The 25,612-nt window shown below is 39.7% G+C and overlaps 2 protein-coding genes across 3 annotated transcripts; one reads left to right on the plus strand and one right to left on the minus strand.

Annotated features, from left to right (window-relative positions):
• Positions 1-3,376: 3,376 nt before the first annotated feature.
• On the minus strand, positions 3,377-12,222 carry ANKRA2 (ankyrin repeat family A member 2). Its single transcript, XM_050913445.1, has 9 exons — positions 12,041-12,222; positions 11,173-11,576; positions 8,990-9,148; positions 7,531-7,596; positions 6,052-6,149; positions 5,748-5,873; positions 5,289-5,355; positions 5,117-5,197; positions 3,377-4,053 (listed from the first exon to the last, which is right to left on the minus strand). The coding sequence occupies exons 2-9, from the start codon at positions 11,471-11,473 to the stop codon at positions 3,998-4,000; spliced, it is 954 nt and encodes a 317-aa protein (XP_050769402.1). The 5' UTR covers positions 11,474-11,576; positions 12,041-12,222; the 3' UTR covers positions 3,377-3,997.
• A 398-nt stretch (positions 12,223-12,620) lies between these two features.
• UTP15 (UTP15 small subunit processome component) lies at positions 12,621-23,865 on the plus strand. Of its 2 annotated transcripts, none has more exons than XM_050912975.1 (12): positions 12,621-12,755; positions 13,288-13,380; positions 13,465-13,649; positions 15,336-15,514; positions 16,336-16,461; positions 17,104-17,239; positions 18,386-18,470; positions 20,768-20,917; positions 21,099-21,200; positions 21,404-21,537; positions 22,049-22,107; positions 23,205-23,865. In XM_050912975.1, exons 1-12 carry the CDS (start codon positions 12,666-12,668, stop codon positions 23,426-23,428), a joined length of 1,563 nt encoding a protein of 520 aa, XP_050768932.1. In that variant the 5' UTR covers positions 12,621-12,665; the 3' UTR covers positions 23,429-23,865. The 2 variants fall into 2 exon arrangements, with proteins under 2 accessions (XP_050768932.1, XP_050768933.1); XM_050912976.1 differs by having other exon boundaries at positions 13,345-13,380.
• The last annotated feature ends 1,747 nt before the right edge of the window (positions 23,866-25,612 follow it).

Consider the following 25,612-nt stretch of genomic DNA (forward strand, 5'->3'; position numbering starts at 1 on the left):
AGCTCTGAAGCATTTGGCTGTTACTAGTACATGCAACTGCTAGGCAATCTGCTTTGTGAGGCAGAGTTCATGACATCTGTGATTACATGCTGCACATTGAATTTGGTAAAAATAATTTAATCAGGAAAAGCAACTTATTTGCTAACATTCTGAAATACAGTATGCTGTCACTCAAGTTCAAATGTAAAATATTTTATTAACATTTCCCTAAGAAATTACATTGGCAAGAGCTTTTGGTAAAAGGTTTGGAGAGAATCAACTTGGAGTTGTGATTGTGACTGCAGCATTTTCAAACTCCTCTGGTCTTGTGGCATGCCGTGGCAAGAAAACACTGCTGCCTTCAGACCCATGGGTGTGGTTCAAGGGTAACTCCTAGTGTCTTCTCCCTGCCATCAGAGGCTACAGAAATTGTTCACTAAAACAAAATCAGCAGGCTGACATTTCAAAACACTTATCAATGCTGAATCAGGGGCTTTACAATTTTTACCACTATAAACAAAGAAAACTGAATACTGAGAATTATTTACACAAACAGAAACAAAAATTCATCATTGTGGCTCAGAGAAACACAAAGTATGTGGAGTGATGCATGCTGTTAATATTGCATAATCAACACTTGTCTGTGCTTTCTTGACAGTGATTTTTTCCAGTGAGTAAAGCTTTTTCTTTGCATAGAGTTTTTTTTTTTTTCCCCACTCCCAGTTTGCTAACTCTGACTAAGTTTTCCTCAGGGTGTCTGAATCATAGCTTATGAAATACTGCTGGCTGTTCCCTGCAGGGCCCTCACGAGAGCCACAGAGAACTTCAATTCCATGTTCATTGCCTTAGCAGCATAATGTTATGCTATAGAAAGGGCTCTTAATGCAGGAAACAGCTTTTGAAAGATGACCATCTTCACCTTTGTACTCACTTTTGTGGGATGTGTGGTGATGACTATCTGACAATTGCTTGAAATTGTACAGCAAAAAGATGGAAGAAATTTTACTTTTTGCGTCTTAATCTACATTCCTCTATTTCAATACCTTCCCATATGATCAAAAAATGCATTTTCTAGGATACATTTTCAGGCAATAGTGAAGAATTAGTCAGTTTATTTCCTATGTATTAACTCAATGCTGACTGAAGTTCAAGACAAAATACAAAGCAGATATTGAAGGTTCATCATTTAGAACAAGTACTTTCCTGTAACACAAATAATACAGAAGAAGGAAATTCTGTTCCTTATGCATACTTATATAGCATGTCTAGACATAAGACGTCTTAGAAATCTATCAGAAATGGCTCATGTTATATTTCAAGAAAACACAGTTTGCATTTTATTTGCATTGCTTTTCAACAAACATGGAAGTTCAACATTTGTTTTTACAAAGGCCATTAAATCTCAGTATTTCTAATATGTAACTTTACAGTAATTGCCACTTCTTGTTATTTTATTTTAAAATCATTTACAATAAGACATATTTTTCTAGATTTTGATTATGAAACAGTTTCCCCCTCTTGCTTCCAAGGTCAGATTTACTCTTTCTTTCATCTGATTTAATCATGCATGATACAGTAAAACTGGTGTAAACCCTACATAAAAATACAAGTGTCAAAGCCTGGGAGACAGATAATACTTACTTAAATGCAGCAAGGATTTCACTAACACCTGCAAGATCAGTTACATTTTCTTGCTTCACCTCCCTTAAGGTTCATTCCATTTCAGATTTCAGCTTTGTGAAAGAAATGGATTTCTGGACTGGCTTGCACACAACCAACCTTTCAGAGGTTAATTCTGACCTGATTTACATCTTCTGTGCATCACAGATGTTTCAGTAGAGTCAGAGAGAAATTTGTCCAGAAATTCAGGTTTAATCCATGTAGGTTTGGATTTTGTTTTCTACATTTTCCCTTATTGTATATTCAGTCACTTTCAACTAACAAAGTTACCTTTTGAATTCATTATTTCTCTGGCTCTGACTCGACTCAACTGGATTATTCCCCAGCCTTCTAATACCTTTGGTCAGGATCACAGTGCATATACTTTAAACAGTATTGATTTCCTTTGTGTATGGAATGATTTTCAAATAGAAAAATTGAACATGGTAAAGACACTGTACTGGGAATACAGTAAGTAACCTGTGTCCACTCAGGTCTTGTGAACTCTAGGTGCAGAGTAAATTGGAGATTGGGCTCGCGACCCATGGACTGTGGAAGAAAGGCAGGGATTACAGTGTATGTATGTGAATAGATGCCAGACCTCTAGTGGACACAATGGAGAAATGCTTATGGAAACACGTGAACACCGCATAGGGGATCCGCGTGTGCTGTCAGGGGAAAAGCTTCCGAAAGTCTCTTTCAAAAGCTTATCTATTATTTGTGCAAAACTATGATGTGTCCCATCACTCAGTGTGGTTTTGATTAAGTGCAGGGGTCCCAGAAAATCAGTTAACATCATTGCCTGATTTTTCAACTAATTCCAAAATTGTAATTGCTGTTCTAACTAAACAGCTACACTGGGACATCCCCCCAAACTGGGGGATGAGAGGCTGGAGAGCAGCCCCACAGAAAGAGATCTGGTGGTTTGGGTTGATGGCAAGTTGAATATGAGTCAGCAGTGTGCCCTGGCAGCCAAAAGGGCCAACCGTGTCCTGGGGTGCATCAAGCACAGCATAGCCAGCCAGTCGAGGGAGGCGATTGTCCCCCTCTACACTGCACTGGTGCGGCCCCACCTCGAGCACTGTGTGCCGTTTTGGGCACCTCAATGTAAGAAGGACATCAGACTATTAGAGTGTGTCCAGACAAGGGCGACCAAGATGGTGAAAGGTCTTGAGGGCAAGACCTAGGAGGAGCGGCTGAGGTCACTTGGTTTGTTCAGCTTGGAGAAGAGAAGGCTGAGGGGTGACCCCATCGCAGCCTACAGCTTCCTCAAGGGGGGCAGTGGAGGGAGACGTGCTGATCCCCTCTCTCTGGTGACCAGCAACAGGACACAAGGAAACGGAATGAAGCTGAGTCAGGGGAAGTTCAGCTTGGACTTTAGGAAAAGGTTCTTCACGGAGAGGGTGGTCGGTCACTGGAACAGGCGCCCCAGGGAAGCGGTCGCGGCCCCAAGCCTGTCAGAGTTCAAGGAGCATCTGGACAATGCTCTTAGTCATATGGTTTAGTTTTAGGTAGTCCTGTGAGGAGCAGGGAGTTGGACTCAACAATCCTTATGTGTCCCTTCCAACTTGAAATATTCTGCAATCCAAAGGACCACACATTGGCTGAAGAAGGCTGGAATGCAGTAGGCTCTGGCTTCTCTTCCCATACAGCTGATGCCCGCTTTCAGCCACTGCAGGGAAGATATTTAGGAGCTAGGAATTCTGCATTTGCAATTAGGCTTCCTTGTACCAGAGAAATTTCTACCTAGGATGCTCTGGCCTAGTTGTTTCAGGACTACAAGAGGAAGGCAGAGGGAGGTGGAAAGAAATGAGGTATGAATTAAACTACCATCATCAAAGTCCTTCAATTTATTACCAACTTCTTAAAAATCAGACAGAGCCAAAAGCTAACACAGTAATATTAATGGGGGATCTTGAAAACAATCACACATGGTGCACATTTTGGTATTATTAACAGTAAAGACATCTATAGTGATATACCTCAATATCTAAACAAATTTCTTCCTGTGAATATGTATCAGTGATGTGATGAAGTAGGATGCTTGGCACAGTGCCACCCACTGCACTCAGTGTAAACATTTAGATGGTCAAAACTGGTTTTATTTACAAAGTTTTTCATGCACAACAACTGACCTTTTCTTCTACAATTATATAAAATATATTCAAGAAAAGGGTGACATCACATATTTCTATGAACAACAATGAAAGAAGAAGAATATTAAAGAGCTTAACTAAAACCAGCAAATGTTTGAACTGAGGTAAAGTTACAAAACAACCAACCCTTGTCACCAATTACAGGGCTAAAAAGCAGTTCAAATCTCCAAGCCAAGAACTGACACGTGCAGAAGAGCCAACCATTATTCCTTGATATTTTGAAGTAGCCTTAATAAATGAGACTCAATAACCTGTTGAACTAAAGCAGAGAAAAAAAATCAGGTTAATCAGTGTTCAATATTTTTTCACATTTTTAGGGTTGTACTATTTTTTCCTGGCAGATGCCAGCTTGTCTTGGACAATCATTTAATAAAAAACAGACAAGAACAAATTCACTCTGGGAAAAGAGTTTTGCATCCTTTCAGAAAATAAAAGCCTCATATAATGCAAAACCAATACATTCAGTAAGGCAGATGATGGTTTTGGAGGTGATGATCTGTTCTCTGGTTTCAACAGGCAGCATATGGAAAGCAAGTTTTTAAGCCTACAAATGGCAAGTAGGCAAAAACGTTTGTTAGAAACTACTTCTGTGGAACATTTTGAGACTGAAGTCTTCAAGTAGTCCTACATGTAGATATCTGTGAAGTTACTGGCCCCCCCATAAGCACAAGGCTCTGCTCGGAGAAGCTACAAGTGCAGTGCTGGGCTTATTTTTGGATTCAGTTCATTTCCGTAATGGCAGGCATTTCACAGCTTTTGAAATGAAAGCAGCATGAGGGAAAAACAATGAAGAGTCCCTTCTTTGCCTCTGTTTTCCAGAACAAAGTAAGGTAGGCTAATTCACTGATCCTAGTACTGTTTCTGTGTGCCTCCAAGATAAACTAGAGCTAGAGCTAGTCTGACAGGGGAAGAAGGTTTTGCCAACTACATCACATCATGCCAATCAACAGAGCGCCAGGTGAGAGGTTCAGGAAGGCTGCAGGCCTCTTACCATTGTCCAGTGCAACACACACTCCTTTGCACAGGGTGGGGGAGCAGCTCAGCTCCCCTTGTCTGGATCATGGCTACATCAGCCTTACACACCATTATTTGTGCCCACAGATGCAGATCCAGGTCAGTAACATTTTCTTACCAGGTACCTGGCTTTCTGAGACAGGGACGGAAACTCCTACCCATTTTGGGCTGACACATTTAGGTGTATTAAGACTTGTAGGATAGGGATCTTCTTAGAGCTGCAAAACCTCTACTAGGCCATTACAGCAGCTATGTAAACAAGGAGCAGTAAAAACAAAAATCAAAGAATTTACATTTACAATACTCACCACTCCGATAGCCCAAGGCTACAGCCAAATCCATGGAATTATAGCCAGCATCTGTTTCGATAGTTGGATCAGCACCACTTTCTATGTAAAACAGGAAAAGAAACTCGTATTTCTGACAATGAGAACTGATAGTACGTTATTACTGATAATTCAGTTTGGACACTCTGCTTACCAAGGAGAATTTTTACACATTTCACATGGTTCCCATGTACTGCATATAGTAGAGGTGTGCCTCCATTCTGCAAAAGCAGAGAAAAGCCTTAGACACTTAATGATTGAGCAATCTGCGATTGTAATTCCTTAACACACCAGTATACTTCTATGTATCAGTAAGAGACTTCACAGGTTTTATAAAAATGAGGTTCTGTTTTGGTTCTTTACAACTTCCATCTTTTTTTGTCTACTGTTTAGACTGTAAGCTCACCCTTCTACAAGGGCTCAGCATTAGTCTCATTCTCTTTCTACCAAGAAGTCAGAACTAGTAGGGCCAACTTCTCTTATCCTATGGAAGTTTTGAAACTCAGATATTTCAGAAGAGTTAGAACAATTTTCAAACCCAAGCCAGTGCTGTGCCCTGTTTCAAATTTCTGACCAATGCATCCTCTGACATAAATTCAAGCTAGAATCTTACCCAGTCATACTCATTGACATCAACTCCACAGTCAAGCAGCATTTTGACAATATCTGTGTATCCTTTACTGCAAGCTAGTGAGAGGGCACTTTCTCGCCCTTTCCCCAAAATCTGAGGATCTGCACCCTGAAATAAAAATAATAATTAAAAAAATCAAGTTAACCACGCTTTTTTTTTTCATGTGAGGTTTTACACAGAACTTACCTTTAAAACTTCTAAGTGTATAGCAGCATTGACAAACTTAGGAAGGCAAATGGAACTAAAAAGTAAATAAATGTAAAATGAAGTGTGGTTTTTTCCTTACATTCTGGAGGAGAAATTCCACTACTGCTATCTGCCCATGAGCTGCAGCCCACATCAGAGGGGTAAATCCTTCTTCATCCTTATGATTGATTACATTTTCTGTTTAAAGAAAAATATGCAACTTAGTAATCCCTTTCACTAATGCACTGTATGAGCTGGTGAAATGCGTTGACGTATCCATGGTGAATGGACTGAGGTACCAGTGTGTCTTAAAAGTCATTCTCATCTTAACTTTAAAAACAAAATTCTATCCCAAAGGTGGTGCAAATAGCTTTGTCCAAGAAAGAAAAAAACATTCAGCTGACGAAAGTAAAATTAAAAAAAAAACCAAACCAAACCCAAATCTTAAGCTCTATAAATCACTCTCTGTTTTTACTCAGAAATGTTAAAAGTTGTCTGTAATCTGGGCTTTATCTTTGGAAAGAAGAGAAGGCCTGCTTGAAAAATACAGAGCTACATTCTGCATTATACTGTAGAAAGCGTTTTTTTTCAATAGAGTGAGCCACACAATCTTGTAAAGAATTAGCTTGTAAAGCAATATAGATAGTATAACTCCATTCCCCCCAAAGTTTCTGTAATCAATAGGGTGTTTTGTGGAAACAATTAAGGTCTACTTCTAGTGTAGCTGGAAGAAGGAAAAAGAACTTTTTTTAACAATTGGCTGACTGAAATAGTTGAGTTGGAATTTTTTTTTAATATCTAAGTACTTAAAAAATCCCATGCTTATCATAGTACCATAATACACATTTTTAACTGTTACTGACACTCCAGAATGGGTTTGCTTTCCATATACATGGCTCATTACAAAGTATATAGACTCAGCGAGTCATTACCTGCTTTCCAGTAAACATTTCAACAAAGATGCACTGAAAGCATGGCTGATTACTAATAGTAGAATAAGAATATACTATTAAAAGTACTCAATTCAATACATTATGTAGAGTTGAAATTTTGTGTATGTATTATGGACACACAAATGTCACACTGGACTATCACGCAACTCAGAATGAGTAGCACTATTATATCACAGGTATGAGCCATGGCTTAAATTACCAACATATAGCTCTGTATGTTGATTGATTAAATAGTATTGGAAAGCCACCATTAATAGAAATGTGTTTTAAATTACAAAGATAATTAAAAAAAAAAAATTTAACTCTTCTGATACAACTAACAGATTCTCCCTTCTCATTTCCATGGATTACCTACATAGGTGGGGACCAGGGGGAGGAAGGCATTTACTTACAACTCCTATTAACGCTAATGTTTAATTTAAAACCCAAATCATAGCAATGAGTGAATAAAAGACTGATATGAAACAATAGTCCACATCCGCAAAGAACAGATACCTCAAATATCCATCAATTCGTACCAGAATTGCAATTTTTTTTTAATACGGCTTTGGGGAAAAAGTCAAGCACAACAGGGTAGAAGTGCCCCCCCCCAAAAAAGGAAGGCATTTAACCTCCCTCTATCTCACCTTGTTCAATACGTGTGGCCAGATATAACATTTCTCCCTGAGCAGCCAGCTGATGAACTGATAAAGCTGCAAAAAGGGAAGCAAAAGCATGTGTTACACACACCAATTTTCATTCTGCTCTATCTGGAGCTGTGCACAACATGTCCATTGGCTTGAGCAGTACAGAACTTGGATTTGAGAGCACAGACAGGTTTCATGTTGTACTCTGAACTGGAATCACTATCTTAAAAATGGAAAAGTTTCCAAGAGTTTCATAGGTTTAGGTAACGTTAACCAATGTATAAATCATACTAGAAAGCAAAGATACTTCCTACACTGACTCTTTATAAGGCAACAAGCTCTCTTCTCTGCTGCTTGGTCAGCAACCCAAGATCACATTAAGAATATCTATGAAATGAAAATAAGCATCTTTTGATAAATGAAGGCTGTATAGTTTAAAAATGACATCTGAGAGATCACGTGCCATCAGGAGACCTGTCATGCTGCTCAGTAAAGCCTGCAGCATGACTCTCACTACAATGTGGAACAGATCAGACATTACAAAACTATACAAAACGTGACATCTACAGGGGAAGAAAAAGATTGTGGGTTTTTTTTTTTATTTTTAATAAAAAGTACCAAGCATTAAAAGCAGAATGATTCTTAAGAGATTATGAAGAAAAAAATCTCTGATCCCACAGCAAACTCGGGACAGGTGCATGGTTTTGATAATTACAACTTGGAGCATGTCTGAAAGGTGCTCAGGAGGGAATATATAGTAAATTATCCACATTATATAATAACAAAATTAGCTAATGATTACATAATATGTAAATGTTCACTCTCCTTTTCCTATTCATTACATGAAAGTTTCTTTTTTTTTTTTTCCAGAAAGACTGTATTTTGTTCAGAGACCTATGTTGCAGCTCCAGATTAATTTTTCCCAATCAAGCAGCCTTTTTTTTTTTTTTAAACATTGGACTTATAGAGGAAATAATTTATAGATTAAGTAAATTACAAAGAATTAATTTATAAAGAAAATGCTTGACAATTAACAAAACCCCATAAATAATACTGCCTTCTTGACTTTCAAGATCTGTGACAATCATGACACTTGCAGTAGTCTGTAGCACTTACGAATCATCTAATTTTAATAAATTTTACAAGATGCAGAAGTTCTGAAAACAAGTATATGAAGCACATTAACTTATAGCTTAGAAAGGATCAGAAAAATCTTTACCTATATTTTTTAAATCAAGAATTGGATCCTTTCTGGAAAATACGCTTCACTCATGAATTCAATACAGCAGGTGGATTACTGTTTTATGGTTGGAATCACGTGAAATTGGACAAGACTATCTCAATTTTTTCTTCCTATAAAGTTCATTACAACACCAAAGAAAAAATAGGAAAAATCTGTCAAGTATCTAACATAGAGTTCGCAAAATAATTATTAACAGTAAGGCAGAAGAATACTTACAGTTTACAAGCAGAGGTGTTGTAGACACTTCGTTTCCCCTGTGTTTGTTAGTTAGGGTAGTTGATTGTTTTATTGGTGAGAAATGCTTAGTAGTTGACGGAGTATAAACATGTCTTACTTGGATACCAGGGGAAGGAGAAGTGTGGATGTTGCATTCAGCTACATTGAACAGAGAAAACAGACAGGATTTTAGTACTAGTAAGAGCATTAAAAGCAAGCTACAGATTCTAAGTCAAACTAGAAAGCACCAGTATCACAAGATCTTTAAAACTCACGTTAAGTAAGATTTGTGACATGTGCTTTTTCCACTGTGTATTATGAGAGTTGAATAAAGGGCTGTATTCATTTCTAGCATAAAACAATGCTGCTACCCCACACGTTCAGTATGGTGTAATGTCACCCAGAAAGAAGTTGGTGTCTCCATGAGGTGAGCCTTTGTCTAGATTTTCAACAAGCCTGGCACAGATTTATCAGGTAGGACAGCTCCACTTAGCCTGTCATATCCTTAGTAACACTCTCCAGCGGAGTAACATGATGCAGCTCTGGTCAGCCATGCAGTCAGGTCACTGCTCAGGTCATCCCTTTGCCTGCTCCCTAACCAGTCCACTGCATGGGTGGAGATGACCTTCACTAATTTTCTTCACCAGCACTTTTTCCACTCCTGTTGGATAAAATTGTAACTGCATTATGAATACTTATCCAGCAGGAAGAGAGATATTCCACACTAACTTACATAAAATGCAACAGCAGGTCACCACTTTGAATTCAAGAAGTCAGTGCTGCTGTGTTCATTTGTACTAACTTTTCTAGCTTTCTATTAGAATCTAATGGCATTTTATTACAGAATATATATATGTATATGTTATCTTGGCTTCTAATTCTTAAAAGTAGCTTTTGGTTTTGAGAAGTAGCTGAGAAGCCAAGTAATTTTTAAGAAGCTAACTGATTAAATACTAGAAAGACATATTGAAGTATTAAACTCCATTATTGGCTAAACTGATGTGACACCAGTGTGCACTAGTAATTAATAACAGGAAGCTAATTAACATGCACACTGAATTCACACCATAGAGAACTTCATGATCATAAACCCAAGTGCAAATTCGGGGAGAGATCCAATTACAAGAAGTAGAGGGTAACAGGATGAAAGTGAAATTACATTTTGTTTGCCAATCAAATAGCTACAGCTGACATGATCAAATTAAGAGACCTACCAGGGATTTTTGACCTGCGGTCCCTGGATCCGCAGGACTACTTCTAAGGGGTTCAGAAATGTTACCTAAGAAAAACAACCCTATCGCTGATGGATCTAAATTTGCCGTTCAGGTCTGCAGCTCTACTAGTAAGCACTTAGGGCCTGCAAATCAAAAAAGTTTGAAAATTACAATGGCTGAACTGCAGCCAAACAATACATATCAGAGAAACGATCAAAATCCACAATAGGTCTGTGTTTGTATTTGTTACAGGAAATGGGTCAAATTCAACCTCATGAAAAGACGCATCACTAACAGTTTGAAACATGACAGCGAGCACTGGAAACCACAATTGTTAAGGGGAAATAGATGGAAGTCCTAATTCTGTTCTCTGTTGGTATGGTCAGCCATGAAAAAGCACGGATCAATTCTGATGAGGGTGCCCAGCAATGGCTGGAGATTAGCTGCAGGGATCCAGAATTGGACCAACATTCACTTTCAAGTAGTGTGAAGCTGAATTGGCAAGCCAGTCGCTACAACTACAGGCTTTGTACAGCCATATTGATAAAACAAACTCAACTGCATGACCTGTTATTTTGTCATTGTACTAATGAAAAGATAAAACGTGCTGCAGAAAGCTACTGAAGTTGAAACGATCATATAGTGCTTACAGCAGTGTTTTGTACAGATACATACATTCAGCAATGCATAGCATGTTGTAGTACATGTAAGTAAGCTTGTTTTCATAATCAGCATCAGCTCTTATTAAATTAGAGACTCTTTGTGCCACTACTTTTTCAATTAAAAAAATAATATTGGGGGAAGTTAATTTTACATTAATAATCCATTAAGCATATAATAAATGGAACAAATCTCAGAAAACTATTACTAACACACATGTAAGGCAGGGTTTTTTTTTTTTTTTTAAAACCTAACAGCTTAACAGGATGACACAGTCCACACAAAACAATTTGTACCATAAAGTTCAACCTTTAAATAAGACAGATGCCACTTCAAGGTCAGAGTTAACTTGGTCTTGAATATTTTTACTGTCCTCCTCATTCAAAGATTTCACAAATCGCGAGCAGACATTCATATCAAATCTATTGGGCAAAATGAATTTCATTCCCATGGCGACACTCTGAGCTGGGCCCTCCTCTGTGCTAGAGTCAAGCTGATGCTCCACTTTAATGTCCGGCATGGGCGGAAGGCTGTAGCTAGTGGTACATTCTTCCACAATTAACTGGGCCCCAACGTCTAAGTTTGTTGAAGATGCCATGGCCTCAGTCATGTAAAAGTTTTACGCAAAATGTTTCTTCATAGTTTCTAGCCAAGAGCAGTTCCGGCCGACCAAGCTGTATCTAAAGAGATCCGGATGTTTGAATAAGCTGCAACTGAACACATGTAACATAGATTAACAACATTCTGGTGAAGTAATGCATAAAAATACACCAAACTCGGCTTCCTTTAAGCTTATGGCATTTGGTTTTGATAGTCAAAACCTTGGTGAAACATCAGTCTCACTGCTGTCACAAGCTATTGACCAAATCCTCCATGTAGATTTTACCACATGGCCAAATTCCATAATGAAGCCAGCAGGAGTTTCATCTAAGTGACGTTTCAGAACGTTGCTCTGGTTGCAACAAAAAAACCACCGCAACCAACCACATTTATACCAAGACAGGAACAAGCTATAAGGAGAAGATAACTATTTCCTAAAAGCATTAGACTTGAAGGAAAAGTTAAAGTGACTTTATGTCCCTTTATGACTCTAAGCCTTTTCATAACCTGAGCAAAACAGATGGCGGAAAACGACAAATCCCTTTTACACCGATGACAGTAAAACGTCCCAGAATACCTGGGGCTTTTTGACAGCACCGCGGGAAGCCCAACGTCAGGCCGGGTTCCGCGGCAGCGCCTGGCAGGCAGAGCGGCCTGGCAGCCCCCGGCACTCCTGGAGCCCTCCCCCCGCACTGCAGGCCGCCGGCTCCGGGACGAAAGGCCCGAAGGCGGGCTGCGGCGGCGACACCGCCCTCCACGGCCGCCGCGGAGGAGCCGCCGCCCGGGAACCCCTCCGGCAGAGCGGCCCCGCGGCCCCGCTCCCCGCAGCCCCGCCTCACCTCGGCGCCGCCGTCTTGTCCGCTGACGAGGAGGGGGAAGTGACGCTCTACCTCCCCGCCGCGGTGGCGATTGGCTAGCGAGAGTCGCCCCCTGATGACGTACTGGCTACCCGAGCGTGTTGGCTCTCCTCGAGGCAGGCGTGGGGCTCGCCATAGCGGCGGCGGCGGCGGCGGCGGGGAGCAGCGTGGCCCTCGCCCCCTGAGGCGGCGTGGATCGGTTCGGCCCTCCCTGAGCTCCTGCCGGAGAGCCACCCGCCTGGCCGGGCCCGCAGGCGGGAGCGCCACTCGGCGGCGGCCGTCGCTCCCCGAGGAGCCGCCGCGCGGGCCTTCGCCTCGCTTGGCGGCCCCGGCTCCTGGTCAGCCATGGCCACGTACAAACCGGTGGTGGTTCAGACGTTCCCCAAGCTCGGGGAGAGGATCACGCAGGACACGGTCTACTGGCGGGGCTACAAGGTAGGAGGCAGCCCTCCGCGGCGCGGGGGGCTTGGGGCAGCGGGCCGGCCCGTGTGACTCCGAGTGGCGCCGTGTCTGCGCTCTGGTCCGTGCTTGTTCTGCCGGCTCTTGCGGCTTTCGGTTAGAAGCGGTTCTTTAATACCGCACTGAAACCTGTGCAGCGGCTTCCTAGGAAACGAGGCAGACTTGTGGCCCAAGCTGGCCCAAAAGACGTAGTCGTTGTCCTAGAATTCTTTTTTTCCCGCTTTCGTGCGACTAATCAAAGTATTTTTAAACATGCGTCAGTGAATAAGGTGTTTTTTTCCTCAAAACACATAATTAATGGATGAGTTGTAATGTGTGAATTGGAAAAAAATTATAAGAGCAGAAGTAGCCTGACAGAAGAGAAACTCAGTAGGATTGTATTTAAAAAATGATTTGGTTCTCAATGGAGTTTTGAGCTCTCTATAGGAAGAATAGGTTTTGTTTTGCTGTTTTCATTTTTGATGGTGTGCTTATGTGTATCTAATGATCTTTATTGCAATTGTTTTAGACACCTGTTCAGATAAAGGAATTTGGTGCAATAAATAAAATTGACTTCTCCCCGATTCCTCCATATAACTATGCTGTCACAGCCTCTTCAAGGGTAAGTGGCTTTTCTGAGGTTTTTATGTTCTTGTCCTTCGGTTGGTATCATATGAGCAAACTTAATGTCTCCTTGTTTTGCTAGATCCACATTTATGGTCGTTACTCTCAGGAACCAGTCAAAACATTTTCTCGCTTCAAAGATGCTGCTTATTGTGCCACATACAGAGATGATGGCAATCTGCTTGTTGCTGGCAGCGAGGAAGGTAGCATTCGCCTCTTTGACATTAGTGGAAGAGCACCGCTGAGACAATTTGATGGTCATACTAAGTAAGACAGTGTCTTTTTCTTTGTGTGCCTAAGCTTGTTTGGTGTATTTACGTATGTCTGCTTTGCATGTTGCTGAAAATCTGAATAATAATGATCTATGTTTCTTGCAACTGTCTCACATAGATCTTACTGAAAAGTAGATTTTTAAATTGAATTCAAAATTGGAGTGATTTTTTTAAGAATTCTAAATATAAATTGAGTACATGGAAGAATAAATGTATTTTCTAATTCAGGTAGGTGTCTGTTAATATGATGTGTAGACATAGTCTTGTGACTACATGGCACTGTGTCCTGGTTTTGGCTGGGATAGAGTTAATTTTCTTCTTACTGGCTGGTGCAGTGCTGTGTTTTGGATTTAGTGTGAGAATAATGTTGATAACACACTGATGTTTTAGTTGTTGCTAAGTAGCGCTTATCTTAAGCCAAGGATTTTTCAGTTTCCCATGCTCTGCCAGCAAGCAGGTGTGCAAGAAGCTGGGAGGGAGCACAGCCAGGACAGCTGACCCCAACTAGCCAAAGGGATATTCCATACCATGGAATGTCATGCCCAGTATATAAACGGGGGAGTTGGCCGGGAGGGGTGGATCGCTGCTTGGGCATCGGTCAGTGGGTGGTGAGCAATTGCATTGTGCATCACTTGTCTTTTCTTGGGTTTTATTTCTTTTTTTTTTTTTTGTTCTATTCCTTTTCATTACAATTATTGTTATTATTAGTTAGTAGTATATTTTATTTTACTTTAGTTATTAAACTGTTTTTATTTCAACCCATGAGTTTTACCTTTTTTTTTCTTTTTCCCTCCTCCCCTTCCCCGTCGGGGGGACAGGGGGACGGGAAGTGGCTGCATGGTGCTTAGTTGCTGGCTGGGGTTAAACCACAACACACTGATAAGCACATTTTATTTGATGCTGGCAGGAAAAGAGTTCTAAAAAGTGGCTAAACAAAAACAGTGAAGAAATACACCAGGGAGAGCAGGAATTCCTTAAAAAAAAAACAAAACAGAAAAAGTGCATAATGGCGGGGTGGGGTTGGGGTGGCGAAGGAGTTAGAAGAGTTCTGATGTACCAGTGAGGAGAAAACAATGATAATGCTTAGATTAAACAGATTGCTGTGCTACGGAAGACCAATATGTGTTTTATCTATCTAGAACAACAACAACAAACCTGCTTTCACTGGAAAGCAAACAGGCGGACCTTGAGAGTGTTTCTATTTGAGGTCTGTGTTTGTAGATTGGGTATTATCTTATGTCCTAACCACTAGGTTAACTGTAATAAGATTTAGGGTATCTGTGTTTTCTGTCAAAGTCATTCTCTGTTGGGATATTATGATGATAATACAGATTTAAGTAGTGGTTTTAAAGGACAAGACCAGTGTCGAACCCAGTCATACTTAAAATTCACTGCTATAAATTTTTTCTAAAGGACAGTGCTGGTACGCAGACCTCTAAGTAACAAATTTACAGCTTTTGAATGGGCATCTAGTAGATCTGTAAAACTTTTAAGGCAGATCATATCAGTGCTTAGGTAAGCATCTGTCAGCATGACCCTTTTCTGGCTGGAAATATAGAAACAGTAAACACTTTGCCCTTTTAAGTTAGAGAGAATACTTTAATAAGCTCTTCACACAGACTAACGCTTCTGGAAACAAGTATATATTTTAACTTTGGATATTATGGACTTTGTTTTCTAGACCTGTTCATGTAGTGGGCTTCCTGTCTGATAAATACCGAATATTTTCTGGTGGTGATGATTATTCATCAAATTTGTGGGATATTCCGAGTGCTACAGAAATCGTCTCATACAGTGAACATGCTGACTATGTGAGATGTGGCTGTACAAGTAAAGTGAATGCAGATGTCTTTATAACAGGTTTGATTTTATTTTTTATATCTGCTTCTTTTGGGTTGAATTGAAGAAAAATGCAGTAAGATAGTTTTTGATACAGTAGGATCTTGTTTATTATATTTTAAACATGGAAGATCTGTCTTCCTACTCAGTGCCTACTTTGTTGTTTCCTTTTTGCTTGCTTTTTAAGCTTGACACTGATGTTTGTAGGGAAACCTGTGAGTGAACTAATTTTTAACATCTTTTTGCTTTAGCCTGTTAGAGTTAACGGGACTGTTCTGACTGGTCTTTGAAAGTTTTAAGAAAATCCTGTGAACGTATCCTTTAGTTGGGATTGACTGAAGTGTTTTATCAGGTTTCTGGAGGAGGACACTAGTTCCATTGTAGTTTGTACAGCCCAAAACTGGCAGACTCAAAAATGAAAGGTCGTGTGAGGAGTTATTTGAAAGCAGTTGCTTTTGTTTTTCCTAGCAGTAGCTTTCTATTAATCTGTGGCTAACTGCTGTGAAAAAAATAGTATACCTTACTTCAGGAGGCGCAAGAGACTAGGTTTCATTAGGTTGCCTGATATTTATTGTTACAAATACACTTCATTAGTGGAATGGAAATAAAATTTAAGACTTAAATTACTTTTAAGGCCTGACATGTTGCTAGGGCTAGAATTAGAAGACTTATGTTGCCTGAAGGCTGTAAATTGACGGAGGTAAACCACAAGATGTTCTAAGTGTATGGTTTAAAACTGTTTCCGTTTGGCAGGAGCTCCTTTAGATTGTAGGACGTGGCTGTTTTAGTTCCTGAAATAATTGAAATTATGAAACTGAAGCTATTTACGGTTGTGTTTGCAGGTTCCTATGATCACACTGTGAAACTATTTGATGCACGAACAAAAAGTAGTGTCATGACAATAGAACATGGCCAGCCTGTGGAGAGCGTGCTTCTGTTCCCTTCTGGTGGGCTTCTAGTATCTGCAGGTACTTCAATAAAACCAGATTTCTTTTCTGTGGCCCTAATTTGCGAAATACTTCAGCTGCTTCTTTCTTGTGTGGTGTTTTCATTTGGTAATGAAGTGGTAAATGATGTAACAGCTGGATTTCTCAAAGATCTTCTTTAGGAATCTGTGTTGATCTGGAGGGTGAAAGTAAGGGTCTTTTTGTCTCTGATGTGATTTTCTTGTAGTTGGTCCAAAAAAAAAAAAAAAAAAAAAGGACATTTTTAATGACAAGACACAGACTTTAATTAGCCCAGTGCTAAAGTGAAGGAATGAACATACTTGAGAATTTTTGAAAAGATGGGACTGTATCTTTCTTTTAATGATGACAAGGTTTTTTAGTCTCTTCTTGCCATTGCATCAGAAGTCCTGTAACCCAGTGATATCTAGACTTTTTTGGTAAGGAGTATGTTGAATCATTCAGCTGTGCCTGCAGAATGGCCTAAAAAAGAGCAGGCTTGTAATGTGTCTTGTCCCAGGAGATAGTCATAATGGATGGGAATGGTGAGTAGGTACAGAAGACTGTGTGTTACGAAGGAGGCACTGTATCACTCTGTGAAAACTTCTCCAGAGAAGTGTGAATGTGTACATATGTCAAACTGTTTTGTGTGTTTCCTTCTCACAGGAGGTCGATATGTTAAAGTTTGGGATGTACTAAAAGGTGGACAATTGCTAGTTTCACTTAAAAATCACCATAAAACTGTAACTTGTTTATGCCTGAACAGCTCTGGACAAAGGTTATTGTCAGGATCCCTGGACAGGTTAGTATATTTTGTGGCTTTGTTGTGATTTAAATTCGTTAGGACTTTTTTCCTTTGAAAGTTACTGTACATCAATGTGAATCTGTGCATGTTTTTTGGGCTTAAACACTTTTAACTGTTAGAGATATAAGTTCCTTGAAAACGTGTCTTGGGACCAAGGTACGTACTGCGATACACATTAATCTTTTATTAGCCTGAATGTCAGTAAGAGTTGCATGTGCCGTTTGGGAATGAGTATGGGGAGCTTCTGAAAAAGTATTCATTTTTCTGAATTTCTAAACTGACCTTTGCAGTCTTCATAAAGTAACTATTTTGAACTTTAATACAGTTTAAATAACTGAAAGTGTATTAGTATTCACCTTTAAAGAGCCTGGATTTTGTGTCTCTGTGCTGTTGCTTTTTGTACCCGAGGTGCAGTATGTCCTCGTTGCTTTTTTGTTTATTTGGTTGAGTTGAGTTGCTGAGTACCGGTACTCAATCTGTTGTTGCTGAGACATTAGAAATATGAAGTGGTCCGAAATGACAGTGGTCTGTCTTCTTCCCCCCTCCCTCCCTCCCTGTACTTCCTAGGCTTCCTCAGGCTTTATGATTACAAAGCATAAGCTGAAGGATCACACTAGCTGTGCAGCTATTTGTCATTCAGTGCTCACAACACTAACATTCGTACTTGTTGTAAGATGATGTTTTGTTTTTCCATTTGTTAAGTATTTCCTGCCTTCAGCCAAATCATTAAAGAGCAGCCAGATACAAGAATATCTGTGGATTTACTTCCAGAAATCGTCAATAGATCTTACATTTAAAATTTAAGAACAAATTTGAAGAAATGCTGTCTTAGTGTTTCCTAATAAGCATTGCTGAAGTCAGATAGTCACTGCATCTGCCTTCAATTTCTTTTTCTGTCCTTGCCCCATTTTCATCTTTTTTGGGTAAGGGTAATCCTTTCCTGACTTCTGTGTATCTTTTAACAGAACATTTCTGTTGCAGGAGAGGTAATAACTAAGAAGCCCAGTGGTAGTCTGAAGAATGCTTTGTATAAACACTCAGTTTCCTTAAATGATCTATAGAAGTTGAGAGTGATGAAATTCCTGTAAAGTGTCTACAATGAGGCATAAGTAATGAGGTTTTAATCATTACTCTTCTGTATAGGCATGTGAAGATTTACAGTACTACTTCCTACAAAGTAGTCCACAGCTTTAACTATGCAACATCCATCCTCAGTCTTGCGTTGTCGGTAAGTACATTAGAAATCTTTCTAGGCAAGGTAATTACTGATACTTTTTAAGTCACTGAAGTAATTAATTTTTGCTTTCATTGCTATAGAGTGTTTCAGAAGAATGCTGTACATGCAAAGTAGGATGACTGAATATACTCCTCCTGAGTAAAAAATGCATTGAGAGGTTTTAATAGATACCAGATGTTACCTGATTAGATCTGTACAAAATTGTGTGTTTATCAAGGACAGTATATATCATAGGGAAAGTACTCAGTTTAGAAGGGAAGTCCCTTGACTTTAAGAAGATTGTACTCATCTTTTGCCTTTCAGGAACCTTGTGAATCCTCTTGTGTGGCAGTGATACAAGAAAAAAAGTAGTTCATTTGTTGAGAAATTTACAATAGGGTGAACTTGTCTTAAAAGTTGTTGGTGTCAGGTTGTTCTGAGGAAGAAAAGGGGAGAGGGCATGAGGTATGAGCATAAACAAACTTATTTGCCAGGGCATGTGTCTTATTGTCTTGGAAACAGAAAACAAAGACTCTCATTTCTCTGAAACTTTTGAGTTCCAATGGAAAAGTGACCTGCTGGCCAGAAATTTGGAGGCTGGTACCACTTTTTAAAACAAAGCTGTTGTCATGTAGTCACCCTCTTATATAGCCTCTGAAGGACATGTAAAAGGGACTGTGAGGGATCTTTACTACCTTTGCTACTTTACTATTGTCCTGGTCTTCTGGAACATAGGGGAACGTGTGTGTGGAGAAGGTGTCTTCTTTTCTTCATTTCCTACTTTGTTCCTTAGGGAGCTAGAGCTGAATGAGTTTTGAATTATTTTGGTTGAGGTGAGGAGTACAGAACCAAAAAAAACCCCATACCCTTTAAGCCTCTACAGCAGCTGCCAAACGTGCAATACCTGCAGTATGGCATCTCTAGAGCTGTATATGTATCTTTTGAAACATAATATTTTGTTTCCTATTGACTAAACCCCTTGAATTTTAAATGGTTATAGGAGATCATAAGACTGGCTGTACTGGGTCAAACCAAAGGCTGGTCTAATTCCAGATGCTGCTTCCAACTATAGCCATAAGTAGATGCTAAACTAAAAAGAGGGCAAGTGTGTGTGATGAGTTTCCTGATATTCTCCCAAACTCCAAACTCATTTTCAGATGAGAAATTAGCTCATCAGAGTGTAGTTTCTGTGTAATTCAAAGAATTTCTCATACATAAACCTGCTCAGTCTCTCCTTGAGCTCAAACAAATGTTTAACCTTCACTAGATTCCTTGACAAGGAGTTCCACATTTCTGCTACTTGTTTTGTGAAGAATTGCCTCCTTTTGTTCTATTTGAACCTTCATTAGCTTCATTTGATGCCCCTAAACAAGACATTGACCAGCTGATCTCCATCCATACCTGTCACAATTCTGTAGGCTTTTATCATATCCCTTCTCAATTGTCTTTTTTTCCCATGCTGAAGAGTTCTGTCTCAAATCAAGCCAATCTTTGATTCTCCTCGGGGTTTTTTGATTCTTTTATTCTGAATCTGCTACTGTTTTTTTGAGAATGACTCACATAGGATTTAAGATATGGGTAAACAATGGATTTATCCAGTGGCATAACGACGTTCTAGTTTTTATTTCTTTTGTAGTAATTCCTAACACTTTTTATTGTTTGTTGTTTTTTTTTTTTTTTACTTACCAGCAGTTGAGCATTCAGCTGATGTTTAATGCTTTCATAGAATTATCTGTTAATAGTAGCAGGTCAGAACTCACTATTTTATATGTGAAGTCAGTGTTTTTCACCAGTGCGTCATTTAAAATTATGACCTTTAGCATCAAATACATGCAAGCTTTGTTATGTAGGTGAAATTTATACCAGTGACTCGTATTTTGAACAACTTTCACTTGTTTCTCAAAATCCTGCTGTTCCATGGTAGCTTTCTCATGTGTGTTCATGTCTGCTGTATGGCATGTAACAGCCAAAGGCAGTTGTACACCATTGGAAAAAACAAAGCCTGTCATAGATTATACTTGCAGAAGGATGTTAATGCATATTTGAGCTTGCTTCACTAGTCAGGCTGTAGTCCCTCTAGGTATTTGTTAAAGGTTTATTAGATGGATAATGTTGCTTACAATCGTAGCCTTAAAGCTGTCCCTGTTTTGAACAAGGTATTTTACCATGGGACCTTCCAACTAAAGTTATTCTATAATATTGTGATTAGAGCCTTATCATGAAGCATAAAAATTTAAAAATCTGCATGCTAGAGCACGCATCATCAAATAAAACACTAGGTTCTTAACTCTGTGATTTCTTCATTTTAGCCTGAAGATGAAACCATAGTCGTCGGCATGACCAATGGGGTGCTAAATGTTAAACACAGAAAACCTGAAGAAAGGAGAGAAAAGTCTCAAAAGAAGAGACAACCAGCATATAGAACCTACGTGAAAGGAAGAACTTACATGCCAAAACAGGTATAGGGTGGTGAGAAAATGTATACAGAAGCACTCCTCAAAATTTTCTTTTTTTGGAGTGTGCTAAGTTGAAGAAAGGGAAGGGAGGGAACATACAAAGACGTATAAGCTTGTTCATGGTAATACATCTAATCCGTTGTGTGTGTGTGTGTCTTATTCTGAACTTGTCTTTCAATTCTAGGAAGATTTCTGTGTCAGTAAACCTGTAAAACGTGTTTTGAGGAAATATGACAAGCTGCTGAAGAGCTTTCAGTCTTCCAAGGCCCTTGATGCAGTACTGGAGGTAAGGCATTGGGTTTTGTCTCATCAGAGTTGTGTGCTGTCATCTGACATGGATTTTTTCTGTACGTCAAACTAATTTTATTGCAGTGTATAACTAGAAAGGAATCAAACTTGTGTGGGTTCCATTTTGATTTTGTGGATATCAGTGCTGGTTGTTGTGTAAAGATGTTGCTTTGGTACTAAACTCTTCTTATGTATGTCCAGCCACCCATCAGGCTTTATACTCCTGAAGTTACGGTTGCAGTCATGCAGGAACTACATCGCAGAGGAACACTGAGGAGTGCGCTTGCAGGCCGAGATGAGAAGCAAATTAATCTCCTTCTTACCTTTGTGGCAAGGTAGTATTTTAACCGGAGTTCTTTCTGACTATTTTGAGATCTGTATTTCTTAATGTCTTTTGCCACAGAGTCTCAGCAGATCACAGGTGGAACACTGGTACTCTTGAGAGCTCATATGCTTTCTGCTTTCTGATACCAAGGTCTGGGATAGTACTGAAATAGTTTACCTGTTTGCAGAAAACAATTTTGCTGATAGTGTGAGAGAGTATATTTTACTTCTTTGCCAGACATTCTACCCTTAGTCCATTATTTTCTGTCTCCTCAATGAAACTTGTGTCTTCATGTACCTGACGCTTTTGCCAGTCCTCCAAACCCCACCGCCTTCCTGCAAGGAGGAGGGTAAATACCACATATGTGGCTTTTTTTGACTCGCACCTCTGACTGCTGTTGTGTGACATCTCTTCATGAATAAGAAATTGTCTGTATGCCTGTATGAGAAGGCTGCTTGTTGGTGGGAGAAGAAGTGCAGTTGGCAAAACCAGTAAAATTGGGATGTCTTCTAATTTTGCAGGCGTGTGATTGAGCCTAGATTTACTCCTGTACTGGTGACTGTTGCAGATATGATCACTGGTAAGTACAACGCTGTCCTGGTTTTGGCTGGGATATTTTTCTTCTTAGTAGCTGGTATAGTGCTGTGTTTCGGATTTAGTAGGAAAATAATGTTGATAACACACTGATGTTTTAGTTGTTGGCTAAGTAGCGCTTATCTTAAGCCAAGGACTTTTCAGTTTCCCATGCTCTGCCAGCAAGCAGGTGTGCAAGAAGCTGGGAGGGAGCATAGCCAGGAGAGCTGACCCGAACTAGCCAAGGGGCTATTCCATACCATAGAACATCATGCCCAGTATATAAACTGGGAGGAGTTGGCCGGGAGGGGCAGCTTGCTGCTGAGGCATCGGTCAGCAGGTGGTGGGCAACTGCATTATGCATCACTTGTCTTGGGTTTTATTTCTTTTTTTTTTTTTTGTTCTATTCCTTTTCATTACAATTATTGTTATTATTAGTTAGTAGTATATTTTGTTTTACTTTAGTTATTTAACCATTCTTATCTCAACCCATGAGTTTTACCTTCTTTCCCAATTCTCCCCATCCCACTGGGAGCTGGGAGCAGAGAGTGAGGGAGCGGCTGCATGGTGCTTAGCTGCTGGCTGGGGTTAAACCATGACAAACACAAAAAAGATTCTCAAAGCCATATAGCTAGCTTGTAAATAAGGTAAAAAGTGCTACATTTTTAAGAAACCAAACCTTTACGGGTTTGTTTATAAGTATGAACTCAATGTCAAGAGAATGATCCAAAAAGAGGTATTGCCGCATGACTTGGACCACAGTCAGTATCTGATTTGCACCGGCTGCAGGAAGCTCCTCATGGTCTTGAAGTATCTTTGATACTTCATGTTTCTATACTTACATAGTACAAGTGACTTCCGATTCTCCAATGAGGTAAAAATAATATTTGAGGTCATAAAAACTTCTGTTTCTGTTTGTTTGACTTACTGTAACTGTGAGTACATACCAATAATTAACACTGTTTTCAGAACACCATTAAAGTTGTCTTATTTGTCCACAATGTTGGACTTGTGCCAGGCTCCTTAAATGCATCTCTAACTAGCTAATATCATTTTCATGTTTTTATAGATGTGTGGATTCTTAAGTGACTTTTTTCTTTACAGACATTTATCAGCCTGTGGTTGGGCAGTCACCGATTGTTGATAGACAATTCTTGAGACTTCAGGAAGCCATAGGAAAAGAGATTGACTATCAAGAGGAATTACTAGAAGTTTTGGGAATGATGGATACACTGTTTGCTACTTTTACTAAGAAAAGAGCTGCTTATCTAGAAGAGAACAAAAGTAATGGTCTTACAGAGACCATTGGAACAAATATGAATAACTGACTGACAACCATCACAACAAATTGTCACAAAAATAATGTGGACTTGAAATACATGACCTGTTCTCCTGGTAACTTTTTGTAATAGTGACTTTCAAAATAAGCCCCTCTGTGTTGAGGTTCTGTCTTCCAAACTGTGTTTCTGAATAGGCTGAATTACTGAAGACAGAGAAAGAAGGATGTTTTCAAGATTTTCCATGCAATATTTTTCAAACTATTGAATTTTAAAGTTTTATTCCAAAGTTATGTAACTTTTAAAGAGTGTTTTGTGCATCCAGTACTAAGTCATTATTTGATTTAGAGAAACAGTCAACAATTTTCAGGTTTTGTTTACCAGAAAATAATTGAGGTTAGTCTAATTTTAGTGCATCATTGTCCTTATTTAAGGTTAATATCCCATCTCACATACTTGGACATAGGAATAAAACCACATATGCATTTGATAAAACTTGGCTACATTGTGTTTTCTCTCCCTGCTTCATCTCCATTTTAGACTTCCATGAATTCATAGGAGACAGCAAAATGACTCAAGAAAACAAGTGCATGGTTATGTATATCAAAAAATTTCTTAGTTTCATTTTTTAAATAGTGCATATACATTTATGAAGTATAATTCTCTAGAAAACAGATAATTCTTACTTCTAAAGGGAAGTTAATTCAAATTAAATTAATATAGTAAGTAAACTGCACACCAGTGAGAAAATCTGCAGTTAAGTAAAAGAACTCAATTTTTGTGTAATTCTATCACTTGCAATGTACAGCAGATGCAATTTGAGTCTACATGGTTATCAGTATGTATTTGAATGCTGAGGTAATGGTTTATTTTAACTTCAGGCAGTGCTGAAGGAGGATGGTATACTTTGGAAAGACAGGTGTGCCAAAGGCTGCTCAACACATGTAGGATGACAGTAGGGTAGAACTTTGTCCTTAACGTGTTTTCTGTGACTTGCATTTTCCCCCAGGCCTGGAATTTATTTGAGATACAATACGAATTTCCTACAAAAGGAATTTGCTCAAATGTGGCAGTGAAAGATGGGTATCGGTAGTAGAAATAACTTGAACAATTTTGCAAGTTCTACCTAAAATCTTAACAGTCTTTGACTGAAAAGTGTGGAGCGGTATCTGGTCTGCCCTTAAAATAATATGTGAGCAATATATGCTCATGGCTACTGGGATTTGCTGGTTTTGAAGGCTTAGGATGATAGTAGATAGTAATGAGGAGCATGTTCATGCGAACTTGAAACTTTTAGCTTCCTTGCTGCTTACTTTACTATTTTTATTTCTGCTAATAGACCTGAACTTTCTTTTGTCTTTTAGGAAATCTGTGTGCTACTTTTAATTGTGTGACTTAATCAGGCAGTATCTCTTAGGAGACTTCACACAAAATGAGTTTTCGGAGCGGGGGAGGCTCTTCCTAGAGCCTCCTTATTCCATGACCCTTCAGTAGTGCTTGGAGTTGAGGGTGGACATTTCTCTTGGCAGCCTAGTGTTGCACAGCTTGACAACCACTGACCTTGACATCAAACATATTCTTAGTTCTTAGACGGAGATTGGTGATGAGTGGTGTCCCTCAGGGATCCGTATTGGGACCAGTACTGTTCAATATCTTCATCAATGACACAGTGGGATCGAGTGCACCCTCAGCACATTTGCGGATGACACCAAGCTGAGTAGTGCGGTTGACACACCTGAGGGACAGGATGCCATCCAGAGGGACCTGGACAAGCTTGAGAAGTGGGCCCATATGAACCTCATGAGGTTCAATAAGGCCAAGTGCAAGGTCCTGCATCTGGGTTGGGGCAACCCTCGATATCACTACTAGATAGGGAATGAGGGGATGAAGGGATTGAGAGCAGCACTGTGGAGAAGGACTTGGGGGTACTGATGGATGAAAAGCTGGACATGAGCCGGCAATGTGCGCTCACAGCCCAGAACGCCAACCATATCCTGGGCTGCATCAGAAGAAGCATGGCCAGCAGGTTGCCGGAGGTGATTCTGCCCCTCTGTTCTGCTCTGGTGAGACCACACCTGGAGTACTGGTCCAGCTCTGGGGTCCTCAGCACAGGAAAGACATGGACCTCTTGGAACGGGTTCAGAGGAGGGCCACAAAAATGATGAGAGGGCTGGAACACCTCTCCTATGAGGACAGGCTGAGAGAGTTGGGGTTGTTCAGCCTGGAGAAGAGAAG

The sequence above is a fragment of the Gymnogyps californianus genome, chromosome Z (assembly GCF_018139145.2).
Source record: "Gymnogyps californianus isolate 813 chromosome Z, ASM1813914v2, whole genome shotgun sequence".
NCBI classification, from domain to species: domain Eukaryota; kingdom Metazoa; phylum Chordata; class Aves; order Accipitriformes; family Cathartidae; genus Gymnogyps; species Gymnogyps californianus.